The sequence below is a fragment of the Vulpes vulpes genome, chromosome 1 (genome assembly GCF_048418805.1).
Source record: "Vulpes vulpes isolate BD-2025 chromosome 1, VulVul3, whole genome shotgun sequence".
Lineage (NCBI taxonomy): Eukaryota > Metazoa > Chordata > Mammalia > Carnivora > Canidae > Vulpes > Vulpes vulpes.
This window is the reverse complement of record NC_132780.1, coordinates 49,743,561-49,761,561: the sequence shown is the minus strand read 5'-3', so window position 1 is coordinate 49,761,561 and position 18,001 is coordinate 49,743,561. Positions and strand designations below refer to the sequence as shown.

At 42.4% G+C, this 18,001-nt stretch overlaps 1 protein-coding gene across 35 annotated transcripts in view; it reads right to left on the bottom strand.

Annotated features, from left to right (window-relative positions):
- AOPEP (aminopeptidase O (putative)) overlaps nt 1–18,001 on the bottom strand; it is a 334,839-nt gene that overhangs the window by 239,623 nt on the left and 77,215 nt on the right. For 34 of the 35 annotated variants that reach the window (XR_012002590.1, XR_012002591.1, XR_012002585.1 and 31 more), the window contains 2 exons: nt 15,247–15,400; nt 6,653–6,898 (listed from right to left, as the gene is read on the bottom strand). Coding sequence is in view for 22 of the 35 variants with exons in the window: in XM_072763609.1 (XP_072619710.1) it covers nt 6,653–6,898; nt 15,247–15,400 (400 nt within the window). In the remaining 13 variants the exon portion in view is untranslated. The remainder of the gene's footprint in view (nt 1–6,652; nt 6,899–15,246; nt 15,401–18,001) is intronic. The other variant, XM_072763690.1, reaches the window with a different exon arrangement.

The following is an 18,001-nucleotide window of genomic DNA, read 5'->3' as shown; positions in this document are numbered from 1 at the left end:
ATGTGATCCAAGAATTTGCCTGGTACCCAGATTCTGTGGCTGCCTCAAAATGAGCCTACGGTAAGTGCCGGTCTTCATGACACTATGATTTCCATGGACAGACCCTGAAGCAAATACACAAGCCTCAGAGAGAGCTACAGAAAACACTCACCTAAGTCTGAACCCCAGACTCTGAGAGCCATCCTACGATGAGACCCTCCTACTTTTCTCTCCAACTGGCCAGCTCTACGTGACTTAGGGACCTCAGAGATCCTCTTGCACCTGCGCCATGAAAAATGGAGCATATGTACACCTCCTCACTACCTGCCTCATTCGGGGTAAACTGGTATTGTCAGAGGTAACCAATAATCACAGCAGAGGGCTTTCAGAGACCCAGAAGAACATAACCTTAGCAATACCAGTTTCTATTTCAAGAAAGAAAAACACGAGAACTAGAACACAGTAGAACCTTCTCTATAAGACAGGAGGGAAACAAAGTCAGATAATTTTATCAAGAAGAAAAATAAAGGGCAGCCCGGGTGGCTCAGCAGTTTAGTGCCACCTTCAGCCTGGGGCATGATCCTGGAGACCCGGGATCGAGTCCCATGTCAGGCTCCCTGCATGGAGCCTGCTTCTCCCTCTGCCTCTGTCTCTGCCTCTCTCTCTCTGTCTCTCTCATGAATAAATAAATAAGTAATCTTTAAAAAAGAAAGAGAAAAAGAAAGATCAAAAACTAAAAGAAGGGGAGCCTGGGCGGCTCAGTCAGTTAAGCCTCTGCTTTCAGCACAGGTCATGATCCCAAGGTCCCGGGATTGGGTCCCAGGTCAGGCTCCCTGCTCAGTGGAGAGGCTGCTTCTCCCTCTGCCTCTGTACCTATCCACCCCCCACTTGTATTCTCACATGCTCCGCTCTCTCTCTCTCTCAAATAAATAAATAATCTTTAAAAAATGAAATGGAGACATGAACACAGAGAAAGCAAAGGGGATGCTTGTGAGTTTGCCTCCTGGCATGGACCTCACTACTCACCCACTGGTTCATCACCATAGCAGTGGCAGGGATGCCAGTGAACAAAGGATGAAAGTCTCGTAGGAAAAAGAGAAGGATGGTACGAGCTGCTTTCTATCATTCACACCCACCTACTTAAAAAAACAGAGAAGAACTGCACTGGAAAACAGGGGAACGAAATGCCCCTTCAAAATATTTTTTAAAATTCAGAAAGAAATGTGAGAATTTGAGAGTTTGGGAAACAAAGCACAATAACAAAGAAACAAAACCCACACATAGATGCCCTCCAAATCCTCAGCACATCAAAGAGAGCGGAAGGGCTGGCAGCCCTGGTGGAGAGAAAGGTGCACTCGTCTACAGCTCAAATCAGATGCCCAAAGGAAAGAACCACTATGGTTGTGTCCTGCCTTAAAACCATGGGGTCACATCCCCCCAGATTTAAAGGACTGTTTAAAAATATGCCAGTTTCGGTTTGGGGAGGGGAGGATCAAAAAATTCAAGTAGAAGCTAACAAAGAACAAGAAAGAAAAATTCCCAAAGCTGTGGAACCTTACTACTTAAGATAATGACAGAAATTTATGACTGCTTCCTTCCCTGGCAGAAAGGAGCACAATTAGAAGGCTGCAAAAAAAAAGGCCCTTTGTACCAGCATGTTATGTTTTGCTTATTCTATTACACATTGGCTGGGAGATAAGAATAAACAGGACAACACCCTGTCTAACCCCAGGAGGAGGGGGCGGAGGGAAAGCTGGTGACGCGCACTCTTGGGCATGTATGTGCGCACTGTTCATTCCCAAATTGAGGTACTTGAGAAAACTGTGCCTGCAATAGTCAGGAACTAGGATAAGTACCCAGAAGCCTTCTATTGCACAATCACATCTTTTAGAACAAGCCATGTAGAATAGGGAGCTTTATATTTATAGTCTTTCCCTGCTGCAGAGCACCCTGAAGATATGTAAGTAACTGATGATTATTTCTCGCTGTTCTTTATCAGTCCTATTTTTGTTCAGTCTTTGAGAAACTTAAAAATTAGGGCAACCAAATACATAAACACTGCCTCCCTCCCTGTGACCTAACATGTCAAAAAAGCTGGGAAAGAATCAATCAGCAGCCACAGGGGAAAGGAAACGTGGTGGCCTGGGACTGTTTTCTCCCTGCTCCACAAAGGAGAATGGCCAGTCCTTGCGCCAGGTGCTCTGATGCCCCTGCAGTGGAGAATTCTGCTAAAGGACAGCAGTTGCTAGGCCAAGTCGGGTTCTAACCAGCCAATCACAAAACAGTATGGCACTGCTGATCCTCATGAAACTGAGAAAAGACTTGACCTCTCTTGGGACTCTCTCCCGGTAATACCTGATGCCCAGAACCATCAATCCCCACTCAACATCTGCCATTTCTTGGTGGCTCTTCCCAGCCCTCCTCATACTGCCCAGTGACCCAAGACCTGAAGGGCCATGCAATCTCCTGGCATGTAAGGAGGGAATGAAGAAAAGCCACTCTAAAAGCTCATTGCCTTCCAGACACACTGGACTTCTTGTTGCTTCTCTAGCCCATTTCAGTGGTTCTCACCTTGGGGCCTTTGGACCTAATCTCCCCGCAGCCTGGGTTGTTTTTCCACCAGATTGTCACAAGCCTGGCTCCTTTCTGTTCTCCAGTCTCATAGCACTTGCCACTCTTTAAGAAGTCTTTCTTTGCCCCGACCCTAACAATCACTCTGTCAATGACTTGGTTCATAGCATACAGCTTAGTTCCTGGTTTTTAAGTAAACAATTCTCTCCTCTAACTAGAATATAAGTTCTGTGATGACAGAGATCACATCAATCTTGTTCACCCCTACAGACTCAGCATCTTAAATCCCACCTGGTACATAGTATGTGCTTAAAAGAAATTTACTGGAAGGATGAACAGATGAATAAATAAACAGTGAACAAACGAACAAGACAATCTGGTATGAAACCAATGGAAAAACAACTCAAAGCAGAATTATCACCTAATGTCAACCACACTTTTTTCCCCCCAATTTTCCAAGGGGAACCAGGGGTGAAGCCACATGCAAATGGTACAGCCAGGAAGTAGAGTCACAGAAAACACAGCTTTTTTATACTGTACTCTAAACATAAAACCACTCTGAAATGGTTTGCAAGAGATTCTTGAAATTCAAATAGAGGAGGGGGGGAAAAAAAGGAATGTATTTGTATGTCAGCATGATAGTTCTGCAACCTAATTATGCCCCATGACATGTAATTGTAAGTTGCTGAAAGACAAATGGTGAACCAAGGCATTTATTATAAACACGGGCAGAGGTAAGACTGAGGTGTTAATTTTTAAGCAACTGTCATAAATCTGGTTCCAGGATATTATTTCATTAACATTATTATTATTATAACAAAGAGTGTAAGCATGATGATGAGCTCCTTTCATGTATTTCTCAATACTTGGGAAATGAGGCTTACTAGTCAATCTCTAGCTGAAACACCTGAGAAAATATGAGACTACAATGAAAATGGCAGAACACTAATTATAATTAAACATGAAAAAAAAATAAAAAATAAACATGAAGAGAGTGGGTCTCCACATTGGAGATTCACTCTAAATGCATTCATATCTTTTGTTAGACACCATATTACTCAATCCAAGAAAGGTACACTCCACAGCTCCTTATATGGAAGACTCAGCCTATGGAAGGCACAAGCAAAACGAAACAAAAACAGAAAGCCTACACACACTAAGTGAGAAAATTATGGGACTGGAACTAGTCAGTAGTGTCTTAAAGGCAAACTAGGGATTTTTCTCAGAATCAGAATAGAATGAAAACCTCTCTCCCCTGGAGAGATGTGACTGAGAAAAGGAGGGGGGAGAAAGGATACGTAATGGTTCCTCTCGTAACAAAAAGTGACAAAAAACTATGACATGCAGTTTTGAGAAATAGTCTAGTTACTGCTAGGTTTTGAAAAGCATTCCAAATTCCAAAATGTTGTCTCTGTGCCACTTACCTTCCTATAAATTGATTTGTCATTAGCATACATTCAAATTATAAAAGAGTGTTTCTCCCCACTTTATTGAAATATTGGGATCAGGCTCCAAAAAAGAGAGTTTTAAGATTATCCATACCAACTATGATATGTAATATCATAAACATAGTGAAATCTTTACAGATATCATCCAAAAATTTTGAAAACTCTTCAAAATGGTTACTAACAATCTATCCATTTTAGTTCATGTGGGAATGTTTAACTCCATTCATCAAAAAAGAATACTACAATGGTATAAAATGGTATTCATTATGATTAAGACCTAATCACTAAAGAAATCCAGAGGTATGGAATTTATGATCTTGCATACATGTTTATAAAATGTGAACTCAGCAAAGAACCATTTAATCTACCAAGAAATCCTTTGATCTCTAGTGCATTACAATGAAGAAGACAATGGCAAGTTTCAGAGCAGAGATCTTTTTGGATGGCTCCTACTAGACTTCAGATTTCTCCGTTCCGGGTTAGGGTACAGAGCTGACCTACAAGACCGTCATTTTTTGTTGCAGCTTTGCTTTTACAGAGCCCCAAGCAAAGCCCCGACCATAAATCAGGCAGCAGGGCCCCGGGAGCCAGCTGAGTCATAAACCCCGCTCAGTCGCATGTGGCTCAAGGTGTTAGGATCCCGCGAGAGTCAAGCCAAGCAAGTGGAATCAATTTAGTCCAGAGTTAGGAAAAACAGAGTGCTTCCCCCCACCCCCCCGCTACCCCCAACTAGGAGTGGAAGATACCACAATTCCCCCTCAATAGCTCAAATATGGGGACAGTAACTAAGCCCAGGAAAACATCTAGACCAGGGCAGACTACTTCCACAGTCTAAAAAGAAAGAAAAAAAAATGAGGGAAAAATGATACTTGACAACCAACCACAAATTTTTAAATGTACGGTTCTTCTGTTTTTAAGCATAAAGGCAGTCTTGTTGCTGCTGAGTTATTATCACCACCACATTTTCTGACATTTGTGCCCAGTACCATTTGGCCTTAGGGTTCTTAGGCTTATTACTTTCAAAATACAGAGTTAAGCATGTTTAAGTCACTTTAAATATCTCAAAAAGCAGCAAACCCACTGCCTACCTGCTTGGGCACGCAAACTTTTTCAAAGAGAGGCTTTATAGAATGGCCTGCAGGTCAACAAATTCTGGTTTTGGCTGACTGCTGTCAGGAAAGAGCTACAGAAAATGAGGTCCTCTGTATGAAAAATACTCTCCCTTTGGTTTCCTCAGGTCAGAACTTGGACCTGTTAGCAAACATGCCCTGAAAAACTGCAACTCTCATAAAGTGCTAAAAACTCCCAAATAAATACAGCCCCTCAAAACTGGGTACAAATGAGAAACATTTAATGAACAACCCTTTCTTCGCCAATAATTCTCCTTAAACTAAGTCCAGCAGACTCTTCAAAGGGACCAAAGAAGCCTCCTTGTTAAGACAAATTCTATATATAGATATCCAAAACAATATTGATGCACCTAACCAAATATATACGATTATCCTAGTTTCTACATTCCCATTATCTTTATAAATACAGGATAAAAAATTAGCCTAAATGACTTTCTCAGACCTCCTTGAAGATTAAGAATAGCCGGCCAGCTTTAAAAAAGTACATGTATATAGTAAAGATCAAAAGCAAATGTTCTGGTCAGTTCTTTTCTACTCAGGGGTTTTAGTAAGAACATATGCAGTTTTCAGGGAAAACACCACAAATGACAGCTGTTCAAAAGCATGGAAATTAATTGGCAGCAGGAATTTCCTTGACTAATAGGGAAAAATTTAAAAATCACATGTTTTGATGAGCTTATTTTTCCTATCCTTAGTCAAGCATATTCACTGTTAATGATTAAGATTTCCAAACAGAAATATAACCAAGTAAAATCCTGAGTGCATAGCAAGTAAAATGCTAAGTGAAACACAGATACCTATTACTGAATGAACCACAGCATTAAAAATGAGTTTTAGGTGAAAATAACATAGAGGGAAAGGATCAACTTGAATGTCTTGATTTTCCAAAAGAACCAAACTAAGAAAACAGTGAGAATAATGCATTTATACTATATTAAAAAATAGTAGCAAGACAAGTGACTCTTCCTACCACCTCCCCTCCCCCGCCATGGGCCATCTGCTTTGAGCTGTTTTTCCAGCAGTGGTGATGGATTTACACTGATCCATCCACAGTCTCTCTGACAGAGGGGCTCTCAAGTCATTGCCCTTGTGACCAATGGTGAGAATGGATGAGACAGCTGGTCAGGATTAGGCGAGTAGCCCATGACCCTGGAAAGAAGTTGTGTTACTCTGCCCAGAGCTATGACCTTGGGCTCATTAGCATTATGCTCTCACTACCTAAGCTAACCAGCCACTCATCAGCCATGATCCAACATACATCACTCTGGGGGCACAATGTGTTTTCAATCCAAGCAACAGTGTGAGCTTTTAATTTCGAGACAGTAAAATTTGACTGGGCCCATGACACCCAAAGGCTCCTTCCCTCATGGGTACAGTCTACACACAAACTGTCCCTCAAGGCAGCAACAAGATATCCAGGCATGATCATCCTAATCAAATGGCAGCTCTGACAGAGCTCAGGGAAAGCAAGAAATAGAGAATTTCCGAAGCATGTAATCCAAGTGCCACCATAGAACAACGTACCTGGCCATCCCCAGACTTGGAAAGTTGGCAGGGACGACGAGTATGTCCAGCCTGGAGAACGGGTGTGTTCCCAGGACAGAGTGTGCTGCTGAGAGGCAAGGACGGACCAGTGGCAAAAGGGTCTCGTAACAGGCACCCTGGAGGCACACCGGGGCAAAGACCCGATGAGGAATAACTTCCTGGGTGGTAGCAGAAGGATTCTGGAAACGGCAGGGGTATTCCATGTGACCACAAACGCCAACACACCTGGGAACAACACGAAATCAACAGATGCACTTTATGGTAAATCAGGTTTATTCTTGTTGCCATGGAGGTGAGCAACTCTCACAGACATGCACAACTTCTAAGAGACAGTGGTTTAGATGGGCTCGCAATCAAGAGAGTTCAATTGAATTCTTGTCTGTGTCTGTACAGCAGTGAAAAATTATAGGTCAAAATACCTATTGACGTGCCAAATTGACTGAGTAGCTTCAATCTAAGCTAGGTGAAAGTAGGTTTTACTACTTACTTTAGAATAAACGGGAAAATCCCCCCAAGACTCAAAACAACAAAACAACCCCCTCCTGAAAATAAAAAGCACAATTTCTGCCCTCTGAAATGCTTTTTGTTTTTTTGTTTTTGTTTTTAAGATGTATTATTTATTCACAAGAAGCACACAGAGAGAGAGAGAGAGAGAGGCAGAGACACAACACAGGCAGAGGGAGAAGCAGGCTCCATGCAGGGAGCCTGACGTGGGACTCGATCCCGGGTCTCCAGGATCAGGCCCTGGGCTGAAGACGGAGCTAAACTGCTGAGCCACCCAGGCTGCCCTGAAATGTGCTTTTTGAATATCACCATGGGAAAAAAAAATCTCCAAATCAGAAACAATTCATAACTCAGAAAGTTAAGGATGGTGCAAAGCCAAATTAAAGATCCCATTCTGAAATTTCCTAGAATAAAAGATGTGGACTCAGGTAGAATAATGAACCAAATGATAGGACAGATTTCAACTTTTCAAAAGAATACAATGCATTGTACTAAAAAGTAATCTAGGTGCTCTTATCAAAGGCCATCGGAAGTTGTGTTCTTATAGAATACAGAGGTACTTTTGAAATGACACTTTTCCCTCTTTTGCTATAAATTGAACTGAATCAACCTTTTAAGGAAACAGTTCAGAGCCCAGCTAGTACCATCTGATCGCTGCCAGTTATTCTGCCGAAGGTGAAGCTGAACAAGAATTCCTAGAACCTGACTCATAGGCCTCAAGAGAACTTATCTACCCAAAGAAACCCACATCAAAGTGAACTCTGGTTTTTTGTTGTTGTTGTTGTTGTTTTTTGCCTGTTAACACATCCTTTATTCAAACACAATGGAAAGCCCCTCTAATTTTAATTTACAAATTATAATTCTAACTACGGGTGCTTGTTGGATTCAGAGTGAATAGCGAAAAACCTTAAAATGCTGGCATGTTCCAGTAGGGACAGGCCACAACAATAATTCCTCTCCAGAATTCTAAAGTGCCTTTCTGTCATCCAAGGCCAGTGCTGCCCAAGGAGATGCACACGGCTATGGAGATAAGCCTCACCCTCTCACAGCCTGGTGCAGAGAACACAGCTTTCAGCACCCATGACATTTCACCACTGTTGAGGGTAAGAAAAATGGGTGGAGATGCATAAACACTTCTACCAGGAAAAGGTAACAGCCAGAATATAATTATGGGCATTGAATGCCAGCCAAAGCCCCTGGATCAATACCCTTGCTTTATGGAGAAAGCAAGTAAAGGTGCCTATTGGTAAACATTTAACTGAACATGTTGCAAATGTCTACCCAATGACAAGTACTGTGCCGCTGCAGCCATTCAATCAAAGGTCTCATGATGTAAAGAAAGCTGCTTATTGAGTTAACCACCTAATATATTTATATAGATGTATAATGGATGATAATTTAAGCATACCCTCTCTACTAAAAACCTTTCAGAGCACATTAAATCCTAGAGAAAATGGAGATCATCTTCAGTACAAAATTGGGGCATAAGTTTAAATTCTATCTATCAAAGCACAATTTCGCAAGGAGGCATTCCACGGGCCTATCTAGAAATCTATCATGGGGCCAGACTATTTCTTGTAGCCAAGAAAGGTCAGAGAAGAGTTGGAGGTATTTTTAAAAAGACAATTCATAGGGATGCCTAGGTGGCTCAGTCTATTGAGTGTCTGGCTCTTGGTTTCAGCTCAGGTCATGATCTCAGGGTCATGGGATTGAGTCCGTATCATGTTCGCACTGGGCTTGCACTGGGCATGGAGCCTCTTTGGGATTTTCCCCCTCCCTTTCCCACTGCCCTTCCTCACTCCTCAGCTCACATGCTAGCTGTCTCAAAAAAAAAAAAAAAAAAAAAAAAGCCAATATTGTTGAAGAGAAAAGGTGAGTTAAATTCTCTCTGGACATGAACAGCTCTAGCCAGGGGGATAAAGGTTATTCCATAACCTTTATTAGCACCATTTTTCATACTCAAAGCCTGAGAGAAAATGCAGGACTTTAAAGCAATCAAGCTATGGATAAGTGAGACCATTAAGGTTCCCAATAAAAATTGAAGTGGCTCCAGCAACTGAGTGGCTCAGTCAGTCAGTTGCGTCAGACTCTTGATTTTGGCTCAGGTCTTGGTATCAGGGTCTGAGATCAAGCCTTACATCAGGCTCTGCACTCAGCAGGGAGTCTGCTTGGGATTCTCTCCTTCTTCCTCTGCCCCTCCCCCTCCTTACATGTATACATGCGCTCTCGGTCTCTCTCTCTCAAATATATAAACAAACATAAATTAAATTAAAACTAAATTAAATTTAATTAATTAAAATCTTGGAAAAAATGGAAGTAGCATCAGGAAATATGACACAAAGGTTCTGACATCGGGATCAGGAAAGCTGGGCTTCAGTGGCTGTTCTCAGAGGGGCCAACATGATGTGAGGCAAGGAACTCAGTAGCTGGGGCCTCTTTCTCCTTGTCTCTAACATGATCTCACAAAAATGACTGCAAGGGAGAGGGGAGGAATTGATCGCAGGGAACTTACTGGGCGTTGGAACTCCTCTATCAGTTTCGGGTGTAAACAGTCATCAAAAACCCCTCAAGCCAAACACTTAAGATCTGTGCATTTTGTTGTATGTTAATTATACTTTAATTAAAAACAAACAAAAGAATGGTTTCTAAGGTTTCTTCTGGCACTGTGGTTCTGTGACAACTCTCCACATGAGGCCCTCGTCCCTCTTCATGCAACAGCCTTGTTCCTGAAGTGGTGAGAGAATACTGTACATTTAAAATGTTATCAGTAGTCCTCCATGAAAGCAGAATTAACTCAAAGATGCTTCCTTTCCCACCAGCCTTCAGCTGTTCATTTCTGTATCTGTGCCTGTTCCAACCTACTCTCACTATCATCGGCAAATCAAGCATTTGTAAATCTCTCTTCTCTATGCCCACACTCATAATCAGGGTAAATATTTTAACAGTTAAGATTAATAATAATGCTTGGTTGTTCTTTATAAATAATCTGCGCTGGTGATAGTAAGAATAATAAACAATAACTCCTACCACAACTGCTATTGAACATTTATTATGTGCCAAGAACTGTTCTGAACACTTCGTGTGCATTATCCTGATTAATCCATGCAACATTCCTAAGGCATAAGAATTATTTTCTTCACCACATCGTGAGTCATCATAAGCTCCTCCCTCCCAACCTTCCCTCTCCAGGTATTCCATTAATCTTGAGTAAATCTGGATCCTGGATTTTTCTAGAAGCTGAGCTCAGCTGCTCTGTGGTTCTCTGGTTTCCTGCTCCTCCTTGTTGATATTGCCCATTAATATTGCCAAGAGTGGGAAGAACTGGTGAAATAAATATTAGGCTGGTAAATGATGGGAACCAGACCACTGGTTACCTCTTCTACAGCTAATGGGCTGAAATTATTTTACAAGAGCCCTCTCCACAAGAGTGACCACGTTTTACTCATAATCACAAGATTGGAAATTGCCTAAAGAGGTTCTCTCCTTCAGCCCTCCTTTTGTTTCAAGAATGAGATGTATTGAAAGTAGCTGACACAGACGTTTCCCTGTCATAGCCTCAAAAGGAATCACTGGAAGTTTCCCTGAGGAATGCATGTCCTTTTCTCACAATTCAACCCAACTATTTAGTAATTACTTCCTGCATTCTTGCTCTACTCAAGGCACTCCAAAGGTATGCCACGTACACAAATGTGAATAAATTTCCAACTCTATCTTTGAGTTTACAGTTTTGTTGGAAGAAAAATATTTAAATTTTGATAAGTACAGTGACACAGAAAGATGTTCAGACAATTTATTAACATATTTTATTTAGCAAGCAGAATAGATGCTCAACTGTTCAAAATACCACCACCGGCCACTGATGAGTTGCTGACACTGCTGTCAATATACACCATGGTGCGGTCGTGTCTGAAAGCCGGACACATTTCCTTAGGGCATTCTAGGATATTACAAAGCAAAATGCAGTATGTGCTATAAAAGCCAGAAAGCTGAAATACACCAGGGCACGAGGACTGAAGAAATCATACCAAGCCAGGAAGGTTTGGAAAGGCTTTTCTCATGGCAAAATGTGTACTGGAAACTGGCATTTTCCCCCATGATTTAAGTATGACTCCTACTTCTCTAGCTTTTCAAAGACACAGACATAGAGCCTCATCCTGCAAGCTCTACATGCAACTGTCCACAGACTTCACAACTCACAAGAAGACTGTTTCTCCCACCAAGCCATCCCTTCTTTACAATGAGCAACCTCAATGCCTTTTTTCTTCATGGTGTGCATTTTCCATGCTTTAAATCATTTTTGCTGGGTTCCTCTGGACTTTATCCAAGTTTCCATGTCATGCTTAAACTGTATGGGCCCAAAGTGAAGATGGTGCTTTAACAAAGGCCTCCAGAGGTGAAACATAATACAAAGATTCCTCTGCGGCTGGAGGAGGTTATACTACTGCCGAAGAAAATTAATAAACTTTCAACAGTTTTACCTAAGTGCTTTTTAATTAATATATTTACCAAAATGCTCACCCAAAGAGGGCCAGAGCATGTGTGGAATTGGAGCTGGAAGAGGGAATGTTCTTCCTATAATTTAGCCCACATGAACAGTGATCAAAAGTTCAGTGACCAATACTTTGGCCAAATTTCTGGGACCCAGATGAATACTTTAGGCAAATGAAAGCCTGTGGTATATAAGGCCCCTATAAAAGTTACATTTACGTGAATTTGAGCTGGTGGTCTTAGGAAGGTTTGAAGTAGAAGCGGGGGGGCAGGGAAGGCAAGGGGACCAGATGTGAACATAACCAAAAACACTACTGCAGTTGGCACTTCAGAGTACCTTTGTTGGCAAACTTAGCATGGACCCAGAGATTTAATAGATGAAAACACAAAGCTACCCTCTGATGACTAAAGACAGCACACATGAAGCACACAGCCAGGGGAGGATTAAGCAAATGCAAGCTATTATTTTATCAGCAGTATAGTTGTGATGGACAAGCACAGTGATAAATGAAGGGAAAACTTAGTCATAGCGTGTCAGACACAGAAGGGAGTGTGGGAAGGACTCCATTCCCAGGCCTCACGTTTCAACACAAGGACATGCGTCCCTGAAGTGGCACCCCTGACCTGGCTCGGGCTGCTCTGCTGGGCATGGCCACACTGGCTTTCCTCTTTTCCAGTCTGCTTGCCTACAGAGAGGGTACTTTTTGGCCATGGATTAGGCTGTGGGTATCTGTGTTGTGGAGGTCACAGCAGTCCAGCTGGGCAGGTAGCTGGATGGGTAAGTCTGTCTAGCTTGGAAATGGAATTTTAGCCCGCTAAGGCTGTGCACCCGAGTATTCCCCAGTCCAGCTTATGGCAATTGCAGAACATTTTCTCTGCTCTCTTTCTGCCTGTTTCACAGCTGGCTGTATACTCTAAAGGACAAGAAAGGAATCATACTGACCCCCTTCTCCTAAATCCCAAGAGGAATTTCAGATGCCGTCTCTCCCCAGAATGCCCACTTGAAGTGGCCATGGCCTCCTCCTTCACAATTATGGATGCAAACAAAGTGAAAAGCCATCTCAGTGGCCTCCAGGCAGCAGAGAGAGCACATAAGAAATGGTTGTTGCCCACTCCCCAACCTCGTATCCCTGGGAATATGACTACAAGGACAAAATAACAAATTTTTTTCTTTGCCTTCCCTGAAGGCACATGGATTTTAACTGCATACCTCCTCTGATAGTCAAGCAGCCATCAGGCTGCTTCTTTACCATGAAGAATTAGAGAACCTCAAGTAAAGTCTTTATGCTACAGAGCAAGAAAGTATGGCTTTGCCCCAAGAACCTATCCAAGCAGTACAGTCAGCATCTTCACACTCAAAGGCAGAACTCTCAAGTTCTGTCTTCTGTTCTAATGCAACACATTCCAATCAGTAACAGTGACTCAGTCATGGCACTGAATCTTCAGACAGGAAGGTGGATCAGACTCCAGGTGAGGCGTGGACAAATTATACACAGTTTGTAAAAGTCCCCAGGTGGGGTGACTGGGTGGCATAGTCAGTTAAGTGTTTGACTCTTTTGGCTTAGGTCATAAGCTAGGAGTCCTGGGATCAAGACCACATTGGGCTCCATGCAAAATCTGCTTGAGATTTTCTCTCCCCCTACCTCTGCCCCTCTCAGTCAAGCTCTGCCTCTCAAACAAATAAATAAATCTTAAAAAAAAAAAAAAAAAAGTCCCCAGGTAAGATTCTGAATCACATGTGTAAGGGGTCAAGCCCAGATAGGAATCCAGGTGTTGTAACTCAGTAGAGATACGAACATGGACACATTGCTGTCTAAAGCCTCAGTATCTTTATCTATAAAATGGAGATTTAAAAAAGCCAATCTACCTTTTAGGCTTATCCACAGGACTAACTAAGATAACATTTAGATCAAGATTTTCCCTGACTTCAAACATCCAGTGACTTCTGTGTCAATTCAGGAAAGGCTAAGATATGTTGCAATAACAAATAACACCAATGTTTCAGTGGCTTAACAAAAAAAAAAAGTTTATTTCTTTCTTAAAACAAGTCCACTGAGGATCCAAGTAACTCTCCAGGACACCTGTCCTCCCTACACAGAAATCCTGAAATTGCCAAATGAGGCCTATTCTGAGCTCAGGGGCAGAGGAAGGGATCACTTGAAGGTCTCAAATGCAACTAAATATTCCCACATGGAAGTAACATGTGTCACTTCTGTCCACAATTCTCCTCTTCCCTGAAGCGTGCATAAATAAAATCCAATAAACAACCAAGACACTCTATATAGCTGAGAGAAGATAGTCTAAAATGGGCAAGTTCCTAAGCAGGAAGTGGAAATTACCTCCCCTCCTCCAAAAAGCAAAACCCAAGCAATAAGACATGCCTATCATAGGAGAGCACTTGATGGCTCTATGTCCTAACAGTACCAACCACCACTGCAGCCACTGCAGTAAGACTGAAAGCAGCATGGCAAAATACAATTGACACTAAAGGAATCTGCACTAAAAGCATATCTTAGTTGGTTTTCAAGGATGAACTACTATTACTCTGGGCTTTCTCTACCAGAAGGTACTGGACCTACTGACTCTGTGTAAACAGGAAAAGTGAGTAAACTGAGCTGAGTGTAAAGGTCCTAAGAATGAACATGATACAACGATGCACATTTTGGACACTCTGTACCTCCTATATACATTCCCCTCCTCCCTTTTGGTTCTGAAGCTAGAAATAGCTGGACGTCTGGGGAGGCTGCAAGTGAACATCCAATGGCCTACGCTGATTTTTAAAAACTTGAAACTCGGGGATCCCTGGATGGCTCAGCGATTTAGCGCCTGCTTTTGGCCCAGGGCACAGTCCTGGAGTCCTGGGATCGAGTCCCGCATCAGGCTCCCAGAATGGAGCCTGCTTCTCCCTCTGCCTGTGTCTCTGCCTCTCTCTCTCTCTCTATCATGAATAAATAAAAATCTTAAAAAAAAAAAAACTTGAAACTGATTTTTCTCTGATCCACCCTGAAAAAAAGAAGAAATCGCTACCAAAATAAACAGACTCCTGACCCAGTAGGTTCCCCGTAACCCCACAACCCTGTGACAGCTACCTGTGTCCTGTGCTCCAAAGCAGGCTGACTAGCCCCACTGAGGGAGGTCGTCCCTATAGATGTACTGCTAACAGCAGTCCCCGGAACCCTTACAGTGGAGTGGCCTACAGAGTAATCCAACAGATAAGCAACTCCTTTTTATTAAGTTGTGTTTTAACCAAATAAACACTGAAAACCAAAGTTAAAAAGTATAGAAGGAAGGAAAGTGTTGAATCTGAGGGCCCTGTTGACTTAACCAAAACATAAAACTATTGTACCTGACTTCCCAGAGGACTTCATATATACTTCTTTTCTCTTTCTTTCTGCATAAATAATATGCCCACATTTCTGCCTCTCAAGACTCTTTCTCTCTCAGTAGGGTTTTTCCTGCTTTGATTAATCATATTTTGGTTTAGTTTCTCAGCAGGGATGACTCACATTCCCAGTGCTTGGAATACACACATCATACCACTCCCTTCCGTGTTTGTTTTTCAGAAGTTCCCGAATACCGACCTGAAATCAGCCTCAGAAGGTGTGAGTGATGTCTCTGCTGCCAGATCCTCGGACGAGCAGATCTCTGGCTTCATTTCTGCCCAGGAGCCCACTGCGATCGTGAAGGTAGAGGCTGGCATCGGCATAGTTACATAGTAATGCCAACTTGCACGCCCTATAAACAGAAGGAGAGAAACAGCCACAATGAAATCAAGGAAGGGTTTCTGGACCTTACTCTTTGGTTTTTCTCTCTAGGCACTTGAAGTACTTGTGTGATAAAATGGTATGAGCTATTCTTGGGTTGGGGGGGGGGGGTCATATCTACCACAGGGGCATCACTGTAGGTCTCAGGGAGAGCACAGAGGGCTGCTGGTTTTAGGGTGGTCTTCTGTATCTCCTTGAAGACCAGGAATCAGTTTAAAGCGCTTCAAGTAGGCTATCAACAAAGGGTGGTAACTGAGGTGGTCACATATGGGCTGCAAATATGCAAGGGGGCAGGCTGCATGCTGCTACATAGACAAGAACATGTTTTCTTCATACTTAATGCCTAGCACAGTGTTTGGCACAAAAAAAAGGATGCTCTACTGAATGAACGAATGACCAAATGAATGATTGCTTCTTTGGTGCTAAACTGTTTTGTCTACATTCAATTTAAGTCACTCAAATGGCTATGGTAGAGAACAATGAGACTAGGGAAGGAAGATACCTGGGTTTCAGTCTCAACTCTGAAACTAATTAGCTGTGGAAGCTTAGATTTATCCCTCATCCTTTTTATCTGTTTATGTACTGGGCTAGTCCCCCATTCCTTACTGAGCAGATGAAAACCAAGCCTGGAGAGGTTCAGGGATGCTGAGGACTCTCCATGAGTTTGTAACCGGCCAGGAATTTCAGCAGGGGCTCCCTGCCCCAGCTGAGGGTGTGCAAACCACTGAGGCCAAACCATAGTGACGGTGTTTACCAAAAGAACAAATGATTGATGGCTTATAACACTATCCTTCCTGAATTCTAAGATGGGAAAATGCTTTTAATGTTTCTGAAATCTGAATGTGTCATACGACCTGATCTAATACAGTATTTTTTTTTTTTTTTGAGCATCTGCTATAAATTGATGGGAGTGCCTGAGGGAAACTGATATGACCTCATATAATAGAACACACTTCCATGGAAGGAACTTCCATTCCATGAATACCCCCTCGTCTCTCTTTCAGCCCCTTACTAACTCCTTTGCAAGAGCTATTCCTCTCATTCTTGTTAAAAGTTTTAGATGGTCAGACACTCATGGAGTGGCCTGCGATTGTCCAATTTGGTCAATGAGTGGATAAGATGTCAAATTCAGGATCGAAATAGTAACCATGCCCATATTGGCCAGCAGATCTAACATGACATTTTTCAAAATGTTTTACCACTAAAAATGAAAAATAAAGGTTAGATTTTGATCTCCCTAAGCTTTGTCTCTCAACTAATTCTGGACTCAGGAAGGTAGAGGGGTCATTATTTATTATCCCCTGAATCTCTACCAACTTAGATCCAAAGAAATACATTACAGGACTCCTCCAATGAAAAACAAAACTTTTTTTTTTTTTAAGATTTATTTATTTATTCATTTAGAGAGAGCAAGAGAGAGGCAGAGACACAGGCAGAGGGAGAAGCCGGCCCCATGCAGGAAGCCCGATGTGGGACTCGATCCCGGGTCTCCAGGATCACACCCCAGGCTGCAGGCGGTGCTAAACCTCTGCACCACCAGGGCTGCCCGAAAAACAAAACTTTAAATCAAAATGTAAGCATAGGGAAAAATATATACCACATTTAAATAAATATGACATGACATCAAGTTTTGAAGTCCCTAGAGGGGATCCCTGAAGAAGGAATGTAGAAGGGCATGCTCACAACTAGTGGAAGCCCATCACAGAAGCAGCCATGCTCTCAGACTTGCTCTAAGTTTATCCTGCTTGTGCAGTCAGAATGGCCACTCTTGACATCAGTCTCGCCACAGCTAAGAAGTGAAAGTGCACTTCTTTTTAAATGTTGGAGCCAGGCCAGTGATATGTGTAGCTTCTACGGAGCTTGAAAGAAAGCCACAGCTTTAAAGAGAACTGCCGATCTGATCCCCAGCCAGTAAGAAGCAACAGACAGTCACAGCAGTCTTGATAAAGGCATGATACAGATCCCACACTATGTGCTGCACTGAGCCCACCTCCCTTGTTTTTCCACCTTCCCTTCACTACCTCATCCTCTGCAACCTGACACCTCCCCAAGGTTCCTCCACAAGAACTTCACCTTGGACTGGACATGATGAGAGGATGAGAGGTTGGGGGGCAGCGGTACAGATGGAAGAAGAAGAAAGGAGTTGTGGGAAAGGAATTAACTCTTTGGAAAGGTTTGTTTTAAAAGAAAAAGCTTGATTAACTGAATTCACTTAATCAAAGGGCTGTGGCCTGGTCATTCTTCCTCTGAAGGATATTCTGGAGTGTTTACCATAGGCCACTGAATTTTCCTGTTAAAAACTTCAGTCACTTGGGCATCAATAAACAAACAGTGATGGTGAGGCTTTCAGGTACAAATGGAAGAGTGGATACATGAGGCTACTTTTGTTTCCTCCCCAAACCCAATTAAAGGATAGTGAAAGGATTCTTTTTTTTTTTAATTTTAAAGTAATCTCTACCCCCAATGTGGGGTTTGAACTCACAACCCAGAGATCAGAGTCACACACTCCCCCAACTGAGCCAGCCAGGCACCTTGTAAAATGATTTTTTTCAAAATCCATAAACCAAGAACA